Here is a 17,020-nt window from a genome sequence, read left to right as displayed (position 1 = left end):
GGGACGTCCTCCACGACGTGAAAAGCGCGATATCAAATGCGAGGATTGTTATTATTATTAGATGACTGCGCGCAGCGGTGTCCCACAAACAGTCGTGGATTGAAAATGACCAATTTATTATTGTTGCGGCTATCGGACGCCACGCCTTTTATTTGAGTTATTTGGACCAAAAAAGCCTCCGCTTAACCGATCAACGGCCACAGCGGCTCAGGGGCGCGAAGCCGCTCCCGACCGACCGCGGGCGGCGCCTCCACCGCCCATTCCAACAGGGCGCATGCGCCTTGGGAATCCCCCCCCCCCCGCTTATGGGTGTCCAAACAGCTGCCTGATCGGCCATGTGCGGAGGAACCCCCTCGCAAACCTACGAGAAGCAGCCGGACATCACATTGCGGCGGCGGCTTTAGCTTTCGCGGCGCTTTTTCTTTTTTTACTTGGCTTCGCTTTGGTCCCGGGTGGGGGGGCGGTCAGGCCGAGGCGTTACGCGCCGAAAGTGAAAGTGCGGCGCCGCGCGGCGGTTGCAAAAGGCCCCCACGGCGGCGGCGGCGGCGGCAAGATGGCGGCGGCGGCCCGGGTCGGGGAGCGGCGCTGGAAGAAAAACATCGCCGAGCAGCTGCGGCTCCGGGACCGGGTCCAGCGGCAGGGCTTTGAGGACCTGATCCAGGCGTGTAAGCGAAGGGAAGGCTGAGCGTTGAGCAGCGGCCGGGAAGGGTGTCCTCTGTCACCCCTTGGACTGGGTGGTGTGGACGTCACCCTGTTACCCCGTGCAACCGAGTAGCCCAGTGGGATAGACGCTGTTCTATCTCAAGGACCGAGCAGTGCCAGTGGGTTAGACGCTGATGTTTATCTTTAGTTCCGAATAGAGGGCTGCGGGGAAGACACTGGTGTAGAGGAATCGTCCCCTCTCTACTAATCGTATCCACCACAACCGGGTCACAAACAGACGAGAGCTGTGTGATGATGATGGTGGTGGTGATGATGATGATGATAATAAGAACGATCCTTGCGTTTGACGCAGCATCTTTAATCACATCAGTGAGACGTCTCGATAACCGTTTCACAGGATGTACCGTAATGCGGGTTTTGATGGTGTTTTGTGGGTACAAGCGCGACCTGTTGGGCACAGCAGGCTCCCGCAAACAGCCACGGAGTGACCAATTTTATTTTGGGGGGATTGTTGGCCATGACACGAGGAGAAACTCCCTTCCCTTTACGAATAGTGCCGTGGGATCTTTGGCATCCACGTGAACTGGCTCCAAGGTGACGTGCTTGGCAACGGAATGTCGGAATCGATCCGGTCCTCTGGTGGTTAGGTGTTGTCTAAGCTATGTTTTAAGACCGTAGGAAGACTGAGAAGGATGAGTCTTGAGGTACATGGGAGGATAATGAGATTGAACAGGGCATGGAACAATTTGATTTTAAGGTCTTGTGGATCTGTAAATCCTTATACCAATAAACATTTGTAAGCACTCCAAACTCTTAATGTCTCCCACAAATCGCCACCACCTCTTCCTTCTCAGCAGGAATAGGAGCGTACGAATTGTAATTTTTTGAGGATTTTTTCAGCTTTTCCCTTTCAAAGAGTAGCATCTTGTCTTTACAGACAATAAGCTTCTGGAGAAATCCGACTTGCAGACTGTCCTGGCTGAGAGATTTCAAGGAGACAAATATGACCTTCACAATAGGCATGATATTAGGTATGGTGTATGTGTGGTCCTTTCACTTGTCAATTTTCTGGTGCCAACTTATTTTCTGACCATTCGTGATTGATGTATCCCCTCAACAATGTTTTCCTCTCCTCCTTCACTCCCTGTGCAATGTGAATTGGCACTTTGTAATCAGACACTTGATGGAATATGAGAGCAGCCCAGGTTGTTATTCGCCCTCTGACCACCAGCAAAACAAAAAAAACCTCATTGCACTTTTAGACTGACAGCTAAAAGTCAATCATAATCTGCTTTATAGTGCCAAAGACCATTGCTGTGTCTTTTGCTTGTTCTGTACATTTATGTGTTTAACCCTGTGGAGGCTTGAAATGCAAGTCTGGCATATAGACAGTGCTGGGATCTTTTGCAGCTTTAGGTTGTTGAATAGTTAAAAAGCAATGGGAGTGAGTTAATAGGAACAACAATGTACAGAACTGGGAAAGATCATTGTGGGGTTTATCTGGCCATCGTCCTAACTTGATTTATACACCAGAAGGCTATTTAATTCTGCCTTGAAGTTGGTGTCTGTGGTGGTGGCACCTGGTCTTATTATTTAAATCTACGAAAAGTTATGCTGAATCAAATTGATTACAAAATAACTGCTTTTAAAGAGGAACTTTCATGCAGTGGAAATTCTCTTTGTTTGATATTCATCTTTTTCTGTGTTGAATATACAGGATCAGTAAAGACCACTGGGGGTCCACATGGCCAGTCAGAAACATCTGTACAGCTTAAAACAAAATTTGTAGTGAAATCATTGAAATTGTAGAAATTATTTCCTACAGACAAGAGCACACAGAACAACATTCTCCTTTAAGCCACACCCATTTCAGTTTCACTAAACACGAAGGCGATACTACTGGGGGCAGCTATAATGTCTTTGCAACACAGTTGGTCTAAGCAGGTAAGTACAAGGACCCATGGTGGGAGGCCTGGGTTGATGGGAATTACTGCGGCATTGAGTGCTAGTTCCCCTTTTAGATTAACATATATAATGCCAAATATTTGACCGTATATCTTCATTTTTAGTATGCCTAGTTTGAAAAGTAAAAGTTGATCTTTGTGTGTTCCTCAAGTTAAGTTTTTGTTCTTTTTCTCACAACAGTCCAGGCTCTGATAACATGCGGAATGAATCGCTGGCTCAGGAAGTTTCCCAGATGAGGATTCGCCACCAGGAAGAGCTCACCGAACTGCACAAAAAGCGCGGTGAGGTGTGTGTGCTTGCATGGGATCCAGTCAAGTCTATTTCGCCTACCTCTTGTCCAGTTTTGTTCAGAGGGTTTACCGGGATTACTGCTCCTCTGAACTTTCCTTTTTTGTCCCTTCCAAATACATTGCCTCACAATCTCTGCAACCCCCTTCATCTTCATTGTGCTGAATTCAGGCTCCTCGCATCGTCTCTAACTCTTAATTTATATTCAACCCTGGACTTCTTCCTCCAGAATATTTTAGCTGCTACAGCAGCACTAAAAACATTGTGTCCTATGCATTATTTCACAAGTGCCGGTACTGTTGAGCTGAATGCTGCTGTGAAGAGGTCCTAAAGACATCATAAGAAGTTAGAGAACATCTCAAAGCGCTTCGCAGAATTTACGGCAAAGTGTAGTGACTGTGCACTTTGTAGGCAAATGTGGCAGCCAATTTCCACACAACAATGTCCCACAAACAGCCATAGCGGTCATATTAGAATATGGGCTAAGATATTTAAGTTGCTTTTATATGTAAGACAAGATATTTAGGTTGTAATCTGTTTGATGACAGTTCCCTTTCTCGTAACATGGTCTGTGTGCAGTGCAATGAGTACCCCTGTATATTGGCACTTGTATCATGCTATTGTTGCTTGCTGATTATTGTGTTTGTTTTCCTCTCAGCTTGCGCAAAATGTAATTGACCTCAACAGCCAACTGCAACAAAAGGACCGAGAGATCCACGCAAATGAAGCAAAGTAAGTCCCGACATGATTGAGTTGCAAAAAACTGTTTATCTTATTCTCTAATCTACCCTTCCCTTCTTTCAAACAGTTGTATGTGAGTGTGTTCCAATCCTTGTTGCTTTTACACACTCAACGGCCCATACATGTTTGAGTAGGGCAGTTCTCACGTATCCTAGCACAGCCATTGTGCTTCATATGAAATAGCTTCTGGATCAGCAGGGAATCCCTGCTGAGGGCTCTTCTGAAGTGAATGTGGCACAGTTCATCTTCAGCTTTGTTCTTCTGAAAGTGTTGAAGCACAGAATTAAAATTGTTGTTGTCCTCTGAGGGTGGGTTAGATTTCAGCAAAAGTGCTCAGCTCTTCATTGTGACTAGACTGAGCAGAGACTGGGCAATTCCTGGGAGAGGTTGGTTCGTTTGACCCCTTAGATGAGGACTGTGCTGTGGGAAAGAGCAGATCACACTGGAACTGCCAGTGATTGGCATCTTGACGTATGTTGTCTAGTGTCATGCAACAGATTTATATCAACACATCCTTTTCAGTTTGGCAGGTGTTTCTATGGGTCATCTAAATTTGGTAACGGAAGTGGAGGAGAGGACTAAATACTTTCAGTATGAAAATAAGTGAATGGTTTTATTTATTTAAAGGCATTGAGGCACCTATCATTTGAAGTCTCAACCTTCACATTAACTCTACCTACCTCAGCTATGGGGCTACCGGTAAATACCTCAAGGAAATGGGAGAAAATCTCTTCCTAGGAAATCAGAAATATTCCACAACCTAGTTGCCTAGTTTTATTGGGGGTGGAGGAATATTTTAAACAGAAAGCATTGATTTTTGGCCTTGTTCTGTCAACACACTATGCAGTGTGCCAGGGCTGAAACTTTCAGAAAGCGTCTCTATTCCTAAAGTATTAGTTTTTCAATTTGCTTTTTCAGGATGCTGGAATACGAGAAGCAGATCCAGCAGCTGCAGGTGGAGTGTCAGGACCTGCGGAACAACCTGCAGGACCTGGGACAAGCTAATCAAACGCTGAAGGACGAATATGACGCTCTGCAGATCACATTCAACGCCCTGGAGGAGAAGCTGCGGAAAACGTCTGATGAGAACAGGGAGCTGATCACCCGGTGGATGGCTGAGAAAGCGCAGGAAGCAAATCGGCTGAATGCTGAAAATGATAAAGATACCTGGTATGTTATGTGCCTCAATGAGCAACAACAATCTGTGCTGCCACAGTCACTACACATTACAGTGTGTCCTATGAAGCGCATTAAGAAAAGCACTGCATCAATGCAAGAATTATTATTTATCAAGCAACTTTCACTTGGATAACAGTTCGGAGTACTTTACAAAGTCAGGGTCAGACGCCATGCAAGGAGGAGGGGAAAAGGGGAGCACAATCAAAGAGGTAGGTTTTATGCAGGGATTTAAAGACAGATATGGAGGAAGCAAGATATGGGGATAGAGGGAGGAAATTCCTGAGATCAGGGGAGTTGGAGCTCAGCTGGGTATAGTACAGGTGTGGTGTTCCATCACTCCACAGCTTGCAGCTCAGAGATTGCAACTCTGTTGGCCAGGACACATGTATTTCCATTTCATGATTTTTTTTTACTTGTGTAGGAGACGTCAGGCCAAACTGAAAAAGGAACTTGCAGAGGCTGCCAAGGAACCATTGAATATTGACCCGTGAGTTCATTCAAAGCCATTGATCTGACAGGTTCAACTTAAGCACAAGGTTTCAACCTACACAAGAAACAAAACCATTGACTTTCTGGGACCACTGCAGGCTCCAAGCCACAGAGACCCTGGAGGAAATTGTCTTCAGAGATTTAAGTTGTTCATTTTTGGAATGACCTAGAACCCACATTAAATCCACCTTAAACCAATACACAAAATATTTCAGGAATAATCATGAACATTTATTTTATCTGCTATCAGTGGTTACCTAATCAGGGTCTGATCATCCAGTGGTTAGCTTAGAAAGTACAACAGGCAAATCAGTTGAATGCTCAAAATGTGCTCCTGTCCTTGTGTCCTCACTTACTCCTCACAGTTCTCTTCTCTACACCCCAATTTGGCCAATTTTCTCACCACTCCAGGGAAATGCTAGCTCTTGCTTCAATAGTTTCAAGAATGCACACGTTTAGGCAGTGAGTGTTGGCAAGGTATTCACTTTTGGTGGTTCGGGTGAAAGGGTTTCAGCTGAACCAGCTGTGGATTCTGTGGACATTATAAGGTGGGAATTAACTGCAATTTTGCATTTTTCTCAGTGATGATGACATTGAGGTGCTGGGTGAGGAAGGCCCTGACACAGGCAGCGAAACGTCACCCGTGCGAGGAACAAATAGGACTAGTAGGTAAGCACAACATGGTAGAGGCTAGGGGTGGGAGATGGAATCGAGGGCTACTAATCAAAAAGAGATCTCAGTCCTGGCTGCTAGTTAATGGAGCGAACATGAAGGGCCAATGTTTACACTTCATTGTCTCACACTGACTGCTCTTTACCTGCTCTCTATAGGCGGACATCACAGGCATCTGGACTCTTGGATTCTATTACTAATATTTTTGGGTAGGTTGGTAGTTTTTCTCCTTCATTTCCCTGTATTTCTTTGAAAAGTTGTCTTCATTAATATGATATCACATATGAACCAAGGTACAGCAAGTTTTTTTTTACTTTTCATTCTTATTCCTGATTTTCTGTCTTTATATTCACCCACATTCAGTCGCAAGCCTGCATCTAGGAAATTGTGACCATAATAGTGAGGCAGGACTTTACCCTTTTAAATTTAAGATTATACTACACGAGTTGAAACAAACTGAAATACATTAGTATCAGCAAATTCAGCTGAGAGTTGATAGATTTATTTCACTATATAAGAGAATATTACACTGTTATGTTCGAATGGGACTTGCAATGGTCTTTTCCGGTCCTGTGCATCCCTATGCCTTTTGTGGCTGCTGTCTGACTGGGGTTTCCAGACAGGAGATGCGTCCTGGAACCAGAATACAGGCACTGAATTAGAAATATGTGTTTCATCTTAGAAAGCGTTCACCCACTTTTCATGGGATCACGACTGAGGCCACAGAGTGTCGTACGGGACCTTGCAGCGAGATGCGACTGCCCAACACAGCTCTCCACGTGTTTGTGAGTATTTGTGTTTTAAATAATAATAATCCTTGCATTTGATTTAGCACCTTATCACGTCATTGAGATGTCTTAAAGCACTTCACAGAATAATGACGAAAGTGTAGTTTGCACAGAAGGTAAAATGGTCCTTCTCTTCTTCAGGGTTAAACATAGCAGAGGTCGGTGATGATAAGTAAAAGGTCTGATTGCTCCAGGGCACGTTCCCAGCACCTTCGCTCCCAGAAGCCCCCGTGCATTTCCCATGCTGCTCTAGCTGTGCTGCGATGGCAACCGGGGGACTTCTGACAATAACTGATGCAGCTGCTTCAGTCCATGTTTCAGAGAGAGATTTGGATCACGTTCACAGCGGCATCTGACAAGAGCTGTCACTCGGGGCACCGGGTGCTGAGGGCAACTCTGGTGCATGACTGCAAACCACAAGCTGAGACCTCTGCTCAGAGAATTGGGAATGAGGTTAGATTGTGAACTCAGTGCAGTTCTGAAAAACGGTCTCAAGAGCTTATAATAATAATCCTTGCATTTGATATAGCACTTTTCACGTCGGGAGGACATCCCAAAGCGCTTCACAGAACACACTGTAAAGTGAATTGACTGTATATTTGTGGGCGAACGCGGCAGCCAATTGCGCACAACAATGTCCCACAAACAGTCGTTTAAACAGCTTAGTTTAAATGGAGGTGAGAGAGTCAGAAGGTTTGTTCCAATGGAAGGAAAGGCCAAGTTTACGATCTGATGAACCTTTCATTGAATGTTTTCTTTTTATTGTGGGGTTAGTGAGAAGATGGAGCATGGTGAGCTTATTTCGAAAAGGGTATAAAGGTCAACGACTGTCAGTAACTAATAATGTGTGTCCACCCAACGAGCTGGAGAATCCCAACATCCCCAGACATCTAATTGATGAGGAGTTGGGCACAAAACCAACAGAGGTTCCATGTCTAGGAATGTGAATGGACTTCCCTCCTCTTTCCCCTCCCCAGCTCACAATCCATAGCAAGGGGTACAGACTTTCCCTGGGTGCGGGAGTGGAAGAAGAGAACTTCTACATTGCAAGAGAGATGGAATGATGGGAGGAGGGAAAAGGATATTCAAACTTTTTGATTTCCATATTGCTTCCCTTTTAATGTAGTTATGATTACACGAGCTGGGTCTGTATAGACAGGGATTTCTGTCAAGCTCACTGGAGCTTTGTTTTACTTGAGATGCTGCTATAGAAACCCATGGGTTTCTGTAACTTTGACCTTTTTTTTTCAGGACGCTCATGATGGGGAGGTGAACTCAGTCAAATTCAGCCCAGCCTCGCGGGTGGTGGTCACTGGCGGAACAGATCGGAAAGTTAAACTATGGGAAGTCTCTTTAGGTACGAGCAAGAATCTTCGCAGTGCACCATTGAGCAGGTTAAATGTCACTTCCTGTGCTGGATCCCGGTACAAGCCAAGCCAACCGAGATAGCAGAATGAAAACTGACCAGCAAAGGTGGACATCCTGCTTTTATTATGCTAGAATAGATTTCAACAGCCTTACCAGGAATTGAGGTGTTTGTGGGGGAGGGTGCTTTTATTCTTGCTCAGAAGATACAGGTATGTTTGTCTCATCCTGTGTGTTTACACAGTAGGCTTGTTATCGGGACTATTGCAGACTTTCAGTTTTCGCCAGCAACACAAGCCCCACATTGCATACAGTACAGTTACTTGGCCTTTGTCTGCAGAGGACGTGTCGAGCGTAGCAAGGATCCTGTCATGAGTGGCAGTGTGAAGGGACTTTACAGTGTGAATGATGCTTATCTGCAGTTTGGAGCCTTATTTCTGAAGTTAAAAGTAAATTTTCTTCAATTTGCAAATAACTGAGCAGATTTCAAAGTGAGAACGGACCTATTACCTTATTCTGTATTTTCTGACACATTTATATTGAGTCCAGATGATATAATCATCAGTTATTGTACTTCTATTTATATTTTAATCCTGCAGTGTACAGAGGTCGGTGATGATCAGTAAAAGGTCTGATTGCTCCAGGACACGTCCCCAGCACCTTCGCTCCCAGAAGCCCTCGTGCCTTTCCCATGCTGCTCTAGCTGTGCTGTGATGGCAGCCGGGGGGCTTCTGACAATAACTGATGCAGCTGCTTCGGTCCATGATTCAGAGAGAGATTTGGAGCATGTTCACAGCGGCATCTGACAAGAGCTGTCACTCAGGGGCACCGGGTGCTGGGAGCCGAGTTATATCTGGCGCATGACTTAAAGTTTTCAAGCTGAGACCTCTGTTCACAAAGTGAAGCAAATTTCAAATTTCTGCTTCCTAGTGAGGAGAAATTGCAGTTTATCTACTGTGGGCTCTTCCTTTCCCTTAGACATGCATCTTTCTCCTAGGCTGTGCACATTTGTCTATTGAACAAGACCACCTGTTATTAAGCCTCACCAGGTCTCTGCTTGAGGCTTTCAGGCCAAATTGGTTTGTGGTGATTATCGATAGAATCAGTTCTTCCATTCTCAAGCAGCCATTTGGCCTCAAACCTCACCACATCCCGGCACAGTTCAGCTTAGAGCCAACACACTTGAATCTGTCAGAGAATTTAATGTAGAATTTCAATCTTGCTTCCCTAAAACTATATCCTGTGCTTTTCAGCATCATATGAACCATTCAGTAAGTAAGTAACATCAAAATTATTTTGAGTTCCCATTAAATAAATTAATAGCGATAACCTTTAAGATATTCAAGTACTTGGAGTGTACATATACACTCTGTAGTACATGGTTGTGTTTAGCTATGAATACATTGGGCCTGTGTCAAAATGGTTGCTTTAGACTGGAAGAATAGAGTTGACTTGTTTTGGCATGGAGATTGGATGTGATGTGAGGAAGTGTGCTGTGTGTAAGCATTCTACATTTTATGTGGTGCAAGTTGGGAAGTTTAGTGCTGAATTTCTTTTGCTTAATTGACACAGGAAAGTGTGAGTTGAAAGGATCTCTAACTGGGAGCAATGCTGGAATTACAAGTCTTGAATTTGACAGTACGGTAAGTGTTTGCCATTTGTGCTCAGCGAGATGTTTGATGTAGGAAACGGAAACTCCTATTTCAGGTGCCCAATATCTGCTTCGAGGACACACAGATCGTGTAAAGTAAAGCACAAGTTAAACACAGAATAAAACTCCTTTTATACTGACCGTGAAGCATTTCAAGGTGAAATTTTCCATTGCTCAGGCCAGCCCTTGTATGATCCCCTCTGAGAGAGATTGTCTAATTAGGAAAGCTTGTTCTATGAGCTGGGAACTGGGTTAAAATGGTCCAAGCACAGCGCTTTCAGTCTCCCTCTCTCCTGAGCCTGAGTTGGTGGTGGCCGTGGTGTAGTTTTTGATCTTTCCCAGTGTCATGGAACGCCCTCGAGTTTGCACTGATATGTCAGGGTTTCAGATTTGGTGGATAAACATGTTCTCCTTTTGGTGTCATAAAACTGTTTATGAATTGTTTGGACAGCTCACCGTCTTATTCAATGAAGAGTAAGCAGTAGTTACTATAACCCTTTCTGGAGGTTGATCCTAGGTACAAAGTATGACAAACTTCTATTTCATGGCCATGAGTCTAAAAATTTTTGTTCAAAAATGTTTTGGCTGCAGGCATTGGCTTTCCAATGTCACATATTATTAGGTTATTCTGTGCAGTACTGACCTTAATGCTAAGTGTTTTTCTAGGGTGCTTACCTGTTAGCAGCCTCCAATGACTTTGCCAGCAGAATCTGGACAGTGGACGACTCCAGGTTACGAGTAAGTAGTAAGAACAGAGCGTGGTTTCATTGGCACAGAGAACGATGATCAAGGTCTCGTGGTTTTTTAAAATTCAGGAAACCCTAAGCCATGTCTGTACCCCTTCCTAAAACTCAAATCAATGCAAGTAAAGGGACATTTTGTCACCTTTAGCAGAGGACCATTATCTGGGAGGAGAGAATATATTGTGAATTGAATGGACTGTATATTGTAGACGAAATGTGGCAGCCAATTGCATACAGCATTAATCTAGAGCTGGTTATATGTGAAAAGCAAAGCAGTGAAGTACCTACCTTTTTGGTGTTAGTCTCCAGTAAGAAGGGGAAGATTGAGCATTATTTTACCTGTGCAGAGACTGCTGCTGATGTGGGTTCTTCTGGGATTTATTGTGATTTTTAATCACGTAAATAAGGTGTCCTGATCTTTAAAGGAGGGAAGGCTGTGAACGGGAAATGATTAAAGTTATTCTCTGAGGCTAACAGTGCATAAATCTAATGCTTCAATTGGGGGGTGAGCCACACTGAATGAGCAGTGAGGAAGGCAATACAGAAGATTATCATACAGAAGTCGGTGATGATGAATAAAAGGTCTGATTGCTCAAGTGCACGTCCCCAGCACCTTTGCTCCAGCAAGCCCCCGTGCATTTTCTATGCTGCTCTAGCCGTGCTGTGATGGCAGTAACTGATGTAGCTGCTTCAGTTCATGTTTCTGAGAGAGATTTAGAGGGTGTTGACAGTGGGATCTGACAAGCGCTACTCAGGGACACCGGGTTCTGAGGACTGAATCTGGTGTATGACTGTAAACCACAAGCTGAGCCACCTGTTCCCAAGATTTGGACTCTCCTAGGGAAATAATTCTTTAGAAGTCAGTTAATCCACGTAAAGGTTATTGACCTAAAAAAAGTCATTCAATACTCGATTGTTGTGGGACATTGTTATGCACAATCGTCTGCCGTGTTTCGCCTACAAAATATACAGTCAATTCACTTTACAGTATATTCTTTGAAGCTCTTTGGGACGTCTCGAACATGTGATAAGGTGCTCTATCGAATGCAAGGAATATTATTGTTATCTCCATTCTTCATATATTTATGTATTGTATTTGTCTGCTGTGCGCAATTGGCAGCCGGGTTTCACTCACAAATAAATAGTCAATTCACTTTACAGCATATTCTGTGAAGTGCTTTGAGACATCTAGAAGACGTGAAAAGCGCTATACCAAATGCAAGGATTATTATTAACTTGTGGTAGTGTGTTACACATCGTAATAGCATGTGTGTTTAATAAAAAAAAATCTTCTAGCTGCTCCCTCTGGGCTTCTATGAACAACCATGAGCTTGTGTCCCTAAATGCCAATTGAAGAAATCTAAGTAAAACAACAGAGGATTTGATCCCCTTTGTGTGGAGTATTTTGATTTAACTTTGTTTGCTTTCCTTTACTTACCAGCATACCTTGACAGGGCACAGTGGCAAAGTTCTGTCTGCAAAATTCCTTCTGGACAACGCCCGGATTGTATCAGGCAGCCACGATAGGACCCTCAAACTCTGGGACTTGAGTCGTAAGATCTGTAAGTGCTTATTATAATTTTAAAAAATGTAAACAAGTGTGAAAGAAGCTGCCTGAAGCTGGATGTTCTGCTTTTCCTAAGCTTTGGATTCCCCTGGGGAGATGCAAATGCTCTAAGAATAGATGCAAGATGCATAATTCACTCACGTGCTTGGATAAAATCTAATGCACTTAAGTGTTTTAAGTGATTAAAGTCTTAAGTGATTTATGAATGTCAGTTATGTGAACCTGAGATTGTGGATTATGTTCTCTTCCCCATCATTTAAAAAAGTTGAATATTGTTTTCTCTAGTTCACCTCTATCTCTTTACCGTTGATCATTTATCTTTCAGGTATAAAGACTGTGTTTGCTGGCTCGAGCTGCAATGACATTGTTTGTACAGATCAATGTGTTATGAGTGGGCACTTTGATAAGAAGATTCGCTTTTGGGACATCAGGTGAGAATCTTGTTCATCTGGCTTTCGATCTGGCCTGTAATTCCAATTATTTTAAAAAAAATAATGAATCAGCATGATCAAGTACGGTGTAGTTTTATTGTTTAGTCTTCACATTATGGGGTGAGCTTTTGTTCCCTCTGTTTGTTGAGTAATTGCTTTGTGTTTTGTCATATCTAGAACAGAAAGCATTGTGCGTGAGATGGAACTGCAGGGCCGTGTGACGTCCCTAGACCTTAGCCCCGAACGGTCAGAGCTCCTCACTTGCTCCAGGGACGACCTGTTGAAGATCATTGACCTGCGGACGAACGTTATACGGCAGACCTTTAGGTCAGTGTAAGACAGGTACAATCTTCCTCAGGTTGTTAGATGATGTCAGTATCCCCAACAAATTGATCTGTTTTCTCACCCGAAATGCCTTGTGTACTGATTTAAGAAACCTTTTACCTACTTCACCAGGGCCGGGTGGGTCCAGGCCATCGTTAAAAATCAGCCACTGCGGTAATTTGTAGCTTGCCAGGCACAACGCTTGTATGATGTGATCAGGTACAGATTATTGTTACTGAGGTAGTAAGCATGATGATCACCCATTGATGGGTCTGGTGCCAAACTTGCTCATTGAACAAGTTCTTCACTGTAACCCAGGCACTGTCCAGAAGTATGAGGAAAAGAAAGTCTTATAATTTCCCAAGCAATTTATTAAACTGTAAGATAATTATGTTAAATAGAACACGGGATATGCAAATACTGTAGTCAATTATGAAGGTGGTAAGATTTTTATGCTGCCATTTACTCGATCGTTATCTTCACAGTACGCAAGGATTCAAGTGTGGGTCTGATTGGACAAGAGTAACATTCAGGTACTGACTTTGCTACCGATGATCTCTGTTGATTTTATTGTATTTTGATGAAAAGAGAAACGCATACTCTGATCCCTTTCACTGGATTACTGAATTGTGATTTTTTTTTTCCAGTCCTGATGGGAAATTTGTGGCGGCTGGATCCTCGGATGGAGTGCTTTACATATGGAATGTGGAATCTGGAAAAGTGGAACGAAGCTTAGGAAAACACCACAGGTCTGTGCTGGTCTGTCACTGAACAGCTGCTGGCTACTCTTGAGGGAGCTCTGGAAATCTATTTGCACTGGTTCAATGAAATTAGGCTGAAATAAAGACATCAAGCTTGTTGGTTCTTTAAAGGAGTTGTCAGAGCAGAACAAACGCCACTTTCAGCACTGGGCTCTGAAACTCTGGGGCTCTCAATCCCTCCACCTAGCCCCCTTTTTCCCATCTTCAGGTCATGCTTGAAGACCTTAATAATAATAATAATAATAATCCTTGCATTTGATATAGCGCTTTTCACGTCAGGAGGATGTCCCCAAGCGCTTCACAGAACATACTGTAAAGTGAATTGACTGTATATTTGTGGGCGAACGCGGCAGCCAATTGTGCACAGCAATGTCCCACAAACAGTCGTAGATTGAAAATGACCAATTTATTATTGCTTTGTTTTTTTTGGAGGGATTATTGTTAGGCTCTGTGTGGAGTAAGGAAACTTGCCCAAGGTTTCGCCCTCTGCCTGGAATTGAACTCAGGTCTCTCGCTTGCAAAGCGAGTGCTCTAACCACTGAGCTACAGGACCTTCCTTTTCGACCATGCTTACGGTCTAACCAATGTTCTATACACAAGCAAATAGCTTGTAGAGAGATAGAGGCTTGTATCCTTAATGCTTTTCTCTCCCCTCCCCCCCCCCCCCCCACACACACACATGTTGGCATGTTTTTTGAAACTCCCAATAATTTGAGTGTTGAGTGGATTGTTTTAACTTCATTTGATCATAAAGCTACTGGATATTTGCAACCGAATCACTTATCCTTTCCACTCTGTCCGATTTAGCTCATCGATAAATGCAGTGGCGTGGTCACCATCTGGGGAGTTTGTGATCAGCGCAGACAAAGGAAACCGAGCAGTACTCTGGTCAGAACTGTGATTGAGCCCTGATTGGGAGCAGCTCTTCTGTGAGATGCACTTTCTGGTCACGGCGTGGGTCGTCAGCACTGAGCATGCTCCACTTTACAATGCACAAATGGAGGATGGGCATCTGCTGTATATAAGTGACTGCTGCAAAGATGCTAAGACAATGTTGTGAATTTTTTGTACATTTGCAATTATTTGCAAGAAGTGTAACTTTGCCAGAGTATATTGCTTTTTGAAACCGCACAGGATCTGTGCTGAGAAACCAGCTCTTTAATTCAAGAACGTATTATGTTGCTTCCATACGTGTTCATCTGGAACATTGGTTGAGCTGTCTTTACCTGCAGTGGTCAGGAAGGATATATAGTGGTTCCTGCCTGCTCGTCCGTCGTTGGTTTCATTGAGGACAAAGATTAAGGCATGCTGCTTGTACCTTTCTTTCCACCACCCAGTGGCAAGTACAGTGGATACTTTTAACATTTGATTTCTTGACCGGCGAGGGAAGAAATGTTCCAACCGAGAGTTATTGGAAACTTTTATTTAAAAAGTGTGAGCTGGTTGTGGTGGGTGGGAGTGTTGCAGAGAGGCTTGAATTTTCTCCCCTTCTCTACTGACTTGTTGGGCAATGGTTCTATTGTGCAGTTGCTCTACAGTGATAGGCTGCTTGCCCTTCTGGGAAACACAACTGGGTTTGAGCCTTTCCAAGTTGGGGGTGGGGGGGTTTGGGGGGAGAAGGAGGAGCGTCACAAAATAGCGATCAGGAACAAAGACGTTTTTTTTAATTGAAGTTAACTAGCAGCCCAAACATGCTTGCTGAATCCAAAGACTTGAGGAAAGGTAAGCGTACGTCGTGGATCAATCAGATATCATTACGGATGTTTGTTTCATGGTGCTGGTGGTCCCTGGAAGGTGAAAGTCAATTACCCAGACGCAGACTGCTTTTTTTAAAAAAAGCAGAATCTTCATCAAGTACCTGAACTATCTCACTTTATAAATTGTTTGAAAAAGAACCGTCTGATTTCCAGTAACTGTTCCAGCTAACAGAATGGGTGGTCCACAAAATGGGAGGTCAGAATAAGATGTGCTGTTCCGACAATTGTGGGTTGAGTAGGGTGCATCCTACCCATGCTATATCGTACCTTTGAATGCTTCATGGGACAGTATGGATGGAACTTTACTCCGTGTTTAACTTGTTCTATATTTTATCTGGGAGCCCTTGATGCTGAAATGGAGAGCAAAAGTGGCAATGAGTTTAAGATAACACTAAGTTAGTCTCTCCAACACAGTGTTAATAATAATCTAGGTGTCTAATTCAGTGGATGATGACAGCACATTGAAGTGATCGGATATGGGTTTCCACTGTGGCAATTAATAGGTTAGTTCCAGATGAGAGATGTGCTGTGTGAGCATGCTGGAGCAGAGCCATATGTGAGGACGGGAAATCTGAGCAAGACCCCAGGCATTCCCTTCTCTCTGGCCAATAGCATTCTGTTTTTATTGGTTGCAAGGTAAGTTATGGTTTGTAAATCCGAGATGACCACAACCTCTTTTAAACATATGAAAACAATGAAAATAAAACAAAAAATAAAATAAGTTGTGTTAATCCATACTGTAGTTCCAGACCCATTCTGTCATTTCATCCCCAGACAAAGTTTTGATTCTAGCCTTTCCTCTTAAAAATAAGGAATGCTTCTGCTGCCAGCACTTGTGTTTGCCAAATACAGTACATCTGATATTACAGTGTTAGAGAATAATGAACATGTTTAATGAAGGAGGGAACACTACCCCTTCTCTGAAACACACTAATATATTGATGTGTCTTTAAATTCCAGAAGATGGTAACCTTATCTGAGCACAGACCCTCTGGCAATGGCAAGCTATATGGGTTTAGCCTGTTAGACTCCAGCAGTACCCCAACACACACATTGGGGTCCCCAAACCTTGGCTCTCACCAACTTGCGCCTAATACTCTCTGGAATTAAGTCAGCAGAATACATCCTTCCCCCGGGAAAGAGTGCACATTCTATTCCAATAAATATCTTGGGAATGTCCATATATATGTGGGATGCATGGATCTCTGGTTTGAATACTCTTAAGCATGATGATGGGTTTCTGGCTCAGCTGTTTAGATGTGTTAAGAAATTATATCTATCCCATATAAAGGAAATGCATTTCTGGTATTGATTGCCCTCAGGGAGCAAAGAAACAACTGGGTGTAAAAGATCTATTGTCTGGTGTACTTAGTTAACTGCTGTGTTTAAATTGTTTCCTGTTTATCGGTGCTTTTTGAGTGTCCTTCACAACATCTTTTATTTTCCTGCTGAAGAGTAGCATTCCCTCTTGTAAACCTCTTGTACTCACCATCCACCTCACTGCCTGGCATTGCTGCTGAAGTGAAACTTCTTTTTAAATAAAGTAAGTTCTGAAAGCTAGTACCATCAAACTTGTATCTATTTATTTTCAGTTGGCCCATGTACCAACTTCAAGGGCAACAACAACAAGATTCCA

General features: G+C 43.4%; 1 protein-coding gene and 2 non-coding genes across 4 annotated transcripts; all 3 read left to right on the top strand.

Moving 5' to 3' along the window:
- The first annotated feature begins 537 nt into the window (after window positions 1-537).
- On the top strand, window positions 538-16,944 carry LOC103185652 (autophagy-related protein 16-1). Of its 2 annotated transcripts, none has more exons than XM_007904305.2 (18): window positions 538-665; window positions 1,601-1,694; window positions 2,809-2,914; window positions 3,575-3,648; window positions 4,576-4,827; window positions 5,258-5,323; window positions 5,908-5,994; window positions 6,156-6,206; window positions 6,680-6,782; window positions 8,037-8,142; window positions 9,723-9,793; window positions 10,468-10,539; window positions 11,986-12,106; window positions 12,437-12,542; window positions 12,720-12,869; window positions 13,352-13,399; window positions 13,514-13,615; window positions 14,435-16,944. In XM_007904305.2, exons 1-18 carry the CDS (start codon window positions 554-556, stop codon window positions 14,526-14,528), a joined length of 1,815 nt encoding a protein of 604 aa, XP_007902496.1. In that variant the 5' UTR covers window positions 538-553; the 3' UTR covers window positions 14,529-16,944. The 2 variants fall into 2 exon arrangements, with proteins under 2 accessions (XP_007902496.1, XP_007902539.1); XM_007904348.2 differs by lacking the exon at window positions 538-665 and adding an exon at window positions 2,381-2,607 and having other exon boundaries at window positions 1,647-1,694.
- On the top strand, window positions 6,943-7,214 carry LOC121849918. Its single transcript, XR_006085405.1, has one exon.
- Window positions 8,758-9,037, top strand: LOC121849917. The gene has a single exon (XR_006085404.1).
- Window positions 16,945-17,020: the final 76 nt, after the last annotated feature.

This window comes from Callorhinchus milii, unplaced genomic scaffold, assembly GCF_018977255.1.
Source record: "Callorhinchus milii isolate IMCB2004 unplaced genomic scaffold, IMCB_Cmil_1.0 Scaffold11, whole genome shotgun sequence".
Taxonomy (NCBI): domain Eukaryota; kingdom Metazoa; phylum Chordata; class Chondrichthyes; order Chimaeriformes; family Callorhinchidae; genus Callorhinchus; species Callorhinchus milii.
The sequence above is the reverse complement of the archived record's forward strand: the minus strand, read 5'-3'. Positions and strand labels throughout refer to the sequence as shown.